At 32.6% G+C, this 7,974-nt stretch overlaps 1 protein-coding gene across 1 annotated transcript in view; it reads left to right on the top strand.

Moving 5' to 3' along the window:
• LOTGIDRAFT_175598 (hypothetical protein) overlaps positions 1-2,678 on the top strand; it is a gene marked incomplete at both ends in the record, with an annotated part of 4,005 nt that extends 1,327 nt beyond the window's left edge. Inside the window, 2 exons of the mRNA XM_009057886.1 lie at positions 1,534-1,777; positions 2,483-2,678. Of these exons, the coding sequence (XP_009056134.1) occupies positions 1,534-1,777; positions 2,483-2,678 (440 nt within the window). The remainder of the gene's footprint in view (positions 1-1,533; positions 1,778-2,482) is intronic.
• Between the last annotated feature and the right edge of the window lie 5,296 nt (positions 2,679-7,974).

The raw sequence follows: 7,974 nt of genomic DNA, 5'->3' as shown, positions 1-7,974 counted from the left end.
CGATCTCTAAATCAGTCGAGAAGACATACATAATAATTACATAGTGGGAAGAAATTATTATCACTATCAAACCAAGAACTAATCATACAGCGGTGAATCAATGGGCGACACGATTAATGATTGAGAGATGAAACAAGATGAATGAATGAATTGATAAATGGATAGATGGATGGGAGGAGGGACTGATGAAAGGATCGATAGATGGATAGATGGGTGGATGGGTGAAGGGAGGAATTAAGGATAAATGAGGATATGGATTGTACGAAATGTATTATGGTGCATCAGTAACAAAAGTATATGGATGTTTTCAATAAGGAGAGAGATGTAGAATTACCACTGTTAAAATAGTGGTAAATACAACAACTGTAGAATGTTGTAGAAATACCACTGTTAAAATAGTGCTCAATACATCAATTGTAGAGCGATACAGAAATACCACTGTTAAAATAGTGCTCAATACATCAATTGTAGAGCGATATAGAAATATCACTGTTAAAATAGTACTCAATACATCAATTGTAGAGCGATATAGAAATACCACTGTTAAAATAGTGCTCAATACATCAATTGTAGAGCTATATTGAAATACCACTGTTAAAATAGTGCTCAATACATCAATTGTAGAGCGATATAGAAATATCACTGTTACAAAAGTGCTCAATACATCAATTGTAGAGTGATATAGAAATACCACTGTTAAAATAGTATTCAATACATCAATTGTAGAGCTATATTGAAATACCACTGTTAAAATAGTGCTCAATACATCAATTGTAGAGTGATATAGAAATACCACTGTTAAAATAGTGCTCAATACATCAATTGTAGAGTGATATAGAAATACCACTGTTAAAATAGTGCTCAATACATCAATTGTAGAGTGATATAGAAACACCACTGTTAAAATAGTGCTCAATACATCAATTGTATAGCTATATAGAAATACCACTGTTAAAATAGTGCTCAATACAAAATTTGTAGAGTGATGTAGAAATACCACTGTTAAAATAGTACTCAATATATCAATTGTAGAGATATATCACTGTTAAAATAGTGCTCAATACATCAATTGTAGAGAGATATAGAAATACCATTGTTAAAATAGTATTCAATACATCAATTGTAGAGCTATATAGAAATACCACTGTTAAAATAGTGCTCAATACATCAATTATAGAGCGATATAGAAATACCACTGTTAAAATAGTATTCAATACATCAATTGTAGAGTGATATAGAAATACCACTGTTAAAATAGTGCTCAATACATCAATTGTAGAGCTATATTGAAATACCACTGTTAAAATAGTGCTCAATACATCAATTGTATAGCTATATAGAAATACCACTGTTAAAATAGTGCTCAATACATCAATTGTAGAGCTATATAGAAATACCACTGTTAAAATAGTGCTCAATACATCAATTGTAGAGTGATATAGAAATATTATAACAAAATGTTTCAGGTTCTGTTTTAAAATTTCTTCCAAATTAATGTATATAGTTAATCCTTCCCAATGTTTATATTTTCAGACAGTTTAATAATTCTGGTGTTCCTGACAATCTCCGCCTCGTCAGTTGCCATGGATTTAAGATCAGGGGTACTTAACAGAGACAAATGTCAAATTCAAGTAGTTCGCTTAACAATTCATCCGCCCGAGATATTTCAAGATCGGTGTGCTTCTGCTAGAGTGGTTAGTTTTGGTTGCAGAGGGCAGTGTCATTCATACAGTAAAATAGATAGGCACAACACCAGTCGAATCATGAGATCCTGCAAGTAAGTCTTTGTATATCTTGCGCGTAGTCAAGATTTGACCAAAACTTTGTCCCGTTTTTTATTAGATTTTATATTCAATATAGCCACTTCAGTTAGGGTCTAAAAACGGCCTTTTTGAACATTTGCCTATTTTGATGACACCGCCAGCCAATCCTATTCTGCCCTCTTCAACACTTGGATTTTATGACTCGAACAAAAGGTGTATTCCGACGAGAAATATTGGACAAAGTGGCGTTTTACGGGGGAAAAGATGCCGTCCTGACTTTTATTTTACACATCATAGTTACTTTATGCCGTCTGCAGTGGAATTAAACCGGTTTCTGGATAAAGTAATACATGGTTTGCTCCCCTCACATTGGTCTGTAACCACAATGATCCCACCACAGATAATGTCACGGTAGCCGAAATGAGGAAAAATAACAGAAGTACTGGAAGTGATCGATCATAAAAAAATTACTAGTACGAACTATTTGGATAAAGTGAGCCAGGGAACCATCTATTTCATTTTTGAATGATAAAAATTCACCATGCAATCTACTATCTTCACAATGAAAGGTGGCTATTGCAGCCAAGGTTTAAGATGGAGTTCGTAATAGCTTGACATTATGAAGATGTGATACAATGAAAGATGGCTATTGCAGTCAAGGTATTAGACGGAGTTTTAATCAAATTGATATTCTAGATTCCGTTTTATCTTTCTTTCAGTTGCTGTGAACCAGTAAGAGTTGGAATCCGATTAGCAGTCTTACCTTGTCTTAATGGTGTCCTCATTCGAACTCCAGTCAAATTTGCCCGCCAATGTAGTTGTCGCCCCTGCTTTACATCCGTCCAAAATATGGATATCAATCGTTTACAGCAATTATTACAGAAAACTTCCTTACGAAATAAATTGTTAGGTTGATTAAATGTTTTTTTATACGCCGTAATCCTTTTCCATATGTCTGTCTTTCCGTTACCAGTTTGAAGTAGTGGTGGCTAGGGGTACAAATAGGGGGCAGGCTGGCTTAACTGGGAAACTCTGAAGAGGAGTCAACGTCGCATGTCTCTCATGCAGCGCCTAGATGGGTTCCCCTAGACAATATTCGAAAAATTGTACTGATTTGGGGCATTCTGACACATAAATGAGAACAAAATATCAGTAACATACAAGAAGGTGCCTTTCTTTCTATAATATTTCTGAGAGCTATAAAGATACGGTGTCACCAACGTAACTGAGACGTTCTCATGCCGCCATACTCTGCAATCGAATTCGTTAAACTTAGTGTATGTATATAAGATATTAGCACTATTTTCGTCTGTATAGCCACGCAATACAACCACAGTTTATACACCTGTATAGTCTCGATTATCACAAAATACAACAACAGTATATTATTATATATCTTTATTGTCTCGATTATCACATGATGCAATAACAAACAAATACAGTGGCATTCGGCTCAACCTTCCTCCGCCAATGATTGTTAGTTTCCGTGAGTTGAACATTGTCGCTGCCATGACAGGTTGACATCTTGCCCAGTAAATTGAAACTCTGTTGGAAAATTGATTTTGATTGGCTTTAACACTGTGTCAGTGCCTTCTGTTGAAAACTGACTAGTTGCTTGTCAATATTAACTGGTTTCTTTTCAACCACCCTAATCACTACTTAAAAAACAATATTTCATGAATAATTATTGGTTGTTTTATCATGGTATATGTAAAATATATAGTAACCACTTAATAAATATTCATTAGTCTAAATAGTCTTCAGAAGTAGTAGAAATTTACGAAAATCACATAAGAAGAATAGAGATCTACACAGCGATATAAACATTAAGTCCACGTTGTCAAGTATGAGTGTATCATCAAACAGGAAATCGTCACGCCTTTTTATAGAATTGATGAAATTTGTTGTCGATGAATGTCAGTTAAATATTAAAGATTATCTCTGCTTCAGACTTCTTCAGTCGACGAGTATTTAGGTAATGTATCAGGAAGGGTTTGTTGGCAATGATGAGAAAATGAATAGAATGGAGTTTTACGTCAGACTTTTCTACACCTAATGCTAATGAAGACTGGTAACTTCGTGCAATGTGCAATGAGGGAAATTTTGCCAGGCCAGCGCTAGTCTACTCATACATTAAACTGTCCTATTTATGTAGTCTATTACCGGACTCTAAACCGTGTTACTTTTACAAATCCCCTTTCTCCCTCCTTTTTTCGGGATTTTGTATGACTATTTTTGACTAATTTTTGGTCTAGATGTGGAATTTGATGTCTGAAATCGCATTTTCTTTCAGGTTTTGTGAGATGGTGAGAGATTTTCATGCGGATGAATACTTCATGGTCATGATATATTGAATTTTTGCCGAGAAACTTTCATGTGACATATTGAAAAGGTTTCAACGAGATTTCTAGAAAACGTTACAGAAGGTTGAATTTCGTGATTTAACATGGAAACAGATGGCAAATGAATCACCGACCTGAGTCCTAACAATATGAAAAATGTAGACAATTTTTATCTGAGTTACTTCCCTTAGTATTGTTCAACTTTCTGTATGCAATATACGAATTTGTATGAATAATGTAAAAACCTTTATCAGTAACGGTTGTCTGAATAATTTCCGAATGAAAATTCTGGGAAATGTTGCTATTAGCAAATACTGGTGACGTACCAAATCAAGTACACTCTGTCAAGATCCCTATTGAGATAATACAAACAGGGATCAATATTATAGATCTGAGGATGGGCTTGGATCTGCTGGACCGGAACCTCTAAACCTATTATAAAGTAGTTATATCTAGGTTAATCTGCTACAAGCAGGGGCAATAAACAGGATCGAAGGTCGAGGACGATAAGACGAGGAAAATGTCGAGAAGCCGCGAGGAAAATTATCCTCGGAATCTAGTTATATCTTCTTAGTTTTTCACCCTATTTTGTCGCGGTGGGTTCGTTTTGCCGCATTGCCCAACTTGCCGCATCGTGCCCAGCTTAGATCCCCCCTAATTCCCTTTACAGTCAACGGAATGCTCGATTCGCCACTGCAATAAAAATACCAATTATCTTATGCTTCAAGTTTTAATAAGTTATATCATCATAATCATGTTATAATAGAGTTATATTATGATAAACATGTTATAATAGAGTTAAATCATGATAAACATGTTATAATAGAGTTATATAATGATAAACATGTTATAATAGAGTTATATAATGATAAACATGTTATAATAGAGTTATATCATAATAAACATGTTATAATAGAGTTATATCATGATTAACATGTTATAATAGAGTTATATCATGATGAACATGTTATAATAGAGTTATATAATGATAAACATGTTATAATAGAGTTATATAATGATAAACATGTTATAACAGAGTTATATCAATTAATTACAGATTTTTTCCGCTACAATAGCCCTAGGATGTTTCATAGTATCCCCATCAGATAGCTCGTCCAGAGTAATGCTTTACAACACACAGGTCTCTCCTACATGACCTTTATAACAATTCAACATTAGACATTCATTCATCTCGTTACAATTTGCAATACATTGGTACAGATCATTGGTAGTTAATAAAATTTACAACCACCAGACACAATTGCAGAAACGGAACATCGCGTATTTTTTTTACATTATGTATTACATTCTAGTGGATTTAAACTTGTTGTTCCTGAATCAAAAACAAATGTCTCTTGTAATAACAATCTGAAATATAGTTGATGTCACGAACCCTAATAGAATAATGCAAGGGGGGATTAAAATTATAGATCTGGGGATCGGCTTGAAAATGCTGGACCGACACCCCTAAACTATTTCATAATAGTTATATGTACTAATAAGTACAGGACCGAGATATCTAAGCAAATGTGCTACTAGCAGTTGCAATGAACAGGATCGAGGGTCGAGAACGATAAGAAGAGTAAAAAGGCGAGAAACCTCGAGGAAAGTTATCTAGTATGTATTTTTTTCTGTCATTTTTAAAGGTTAAAATTTGAATAGATACTACTCTATTCTCCTGCTTCATAGTTCTCTTATTTGCTGTTTTTCTTTCAACTCGTCAGACTTTTTCACTGCATCGCTTTTACTTACTCCTGCTGTTGCGACGGAACTAAGAGCATGTGATACGGGGGAAAGAGGTAATTTGTTGTTTGAAACAAAGCTAGCTACTTTTGGAATGAGAGAAGATAGTACTGAAAAGAATTATCTTCAGTAGTTTCGAATTTTTCCTGTCCGTGTTTTAAAATTAAACTCATCCTGCTTTTAATTAAGTTATTTTAATGGAGAATATAGGATTCTGATTAAATTCGGCCCATGACAAATTTTGTAACAGTATCAAACAGTTAATAAATTTCCACTGGCTCATCGAAAATCGTCCTACTAGGAGCGTGATGTGTGAGAATCGACTCAATTATTTGAGCCCAATGGTGATGAATGCCGATATCGTGTATACGATTGATGCTGATGAGCTTATTGATCTGTTCCCGAAAAAAAAAGATCGCAAACTTCCTGCCATAAAATTGTAATCACGCTATGCCCCCTCCCTAAAATGATAAATTAGACCCTCTACCGTTCGTTTGCATACGACCCAACAAGTCCAAAAACCGCTACTGATTCATAGAAATGAGACGAGATGAATAGAGTATTAATCATTGACCAATATAAAGTCCTTTCATAGAAAAATAACACGTGACTATTTTTGAATGGATTCATTTCAATATGTGAATTTGTGGTTTGAGTTTTCCGATTTTATATTTTTTGATGTCTAGATTTATTGTAATAAAGGATTATATTGTCTACAAAATGGAATGTGTACGCATTGGTATGTATGTAGGTGTAGATTTGACTTTTTTAGATTGGATGCGTTTATCATATTATGATGGAAGTAGGTGTGGAAGCTTTCATATTGAATGCATTCAGACATAAACGTGTAATGTGTTATGTCTAAATGCGTACAATATGAAACCTCATATACTACTGAGGGTCGAGGACGATAAGACAAGAAAGGCAAGAAACCTCGAGGAAAATTGACTTCGTGAACTAGCTTCATGTTCCTAGTTTTCTCGACCTATTTTCTCGTCATTTCTTCCTCTGCATTTTCAAGACGAAATCATGAACAGAGCAAAATAGTCATTTTCTATCACGACAAACCATTATGCAATAAAACAGCATCCTCACTCTCTCACATAGAGTTATATCATGATAAACATGTTATAATAGAGTTATATCATGATAAACATGTTATAATAGAGTTATATCATGATAAACATGTTATAATAGAGTTCTATCATGATAAACATGTTATAATAGAGTTATATCATGATAAACATGTTATAATAGAGTTCTATCATGATAAACATGTTATAGTAGAGTTATATTATGATAAACATGTTATAATAGAGTTATATCATGATAAACATGTTATAATAGAGTTATATCATGATAAACATGTTATAATAGAGTTCTATCATGATAAACATGTTATACTATAGTTATATCATGATAAACATGTTATAATAGAGTTCTATCATGATAAATATATGATAATAGAGTGTTATCATGATAATCATGTTATAATAGAGTTTAATCATGATAAACATGTTATAATAGAGTTATATAATGATAAACATGTTATAATAGAGTTATATCATGATAAATATATTATAATAGAGTGTTATCATGATAATCATGTTATAATAGAGTTTAATCATGATAAACATGTTATAATAGAGTTATATCATGATAAACATGTTATAATAGAGTTATATCATGATAAACATATTATAATAGAGTGTTATCATGATAAACATGTTTTAATAGAGCTATATCATGATAAACATGTTATAATAGAGTTATATCATGATAAACATGTTATAATAGAGTTATATCATGATAAACATGTTATAATAGAGTTATATCATGATAAACATGTTATAATAGAGTTATATCATGATAAACATGTTATAATAGAGTTATATCATGATAAACATGTTATAATAGAGTTATATCATGATAAACATATTATAATAGAGTTATATTATGATAAACATGTTACAATAGAGTTATATTATGATAACATGTTATAATAGAGTTATATCATAATAAACATGTTATAATAGAGTTATATCACGATAAACATGTTATAATAGAGTTTAATCATGATAAACATGTTATAATAGAGTTATGTCATAATAGATATGTTTCAATTA

Source organism: Lottia gigantea, assembly GCF_000327385.1.
Source record: "Lottia gigantea unplaced genomic scaffold LOTGIsca_314, whole genome shotgun sequence".
Lineage (NCBI taxonomy): Eukaryota > Metazoa > Mollusca > Gastropoda > Lottiidae > Lottia > Lottia gigantea.
The sequence above is the reverse complement of the archived record's forward strand: the minus strand, read 5'-3'. Positions and strand labels throughout refer to the sequence as shown.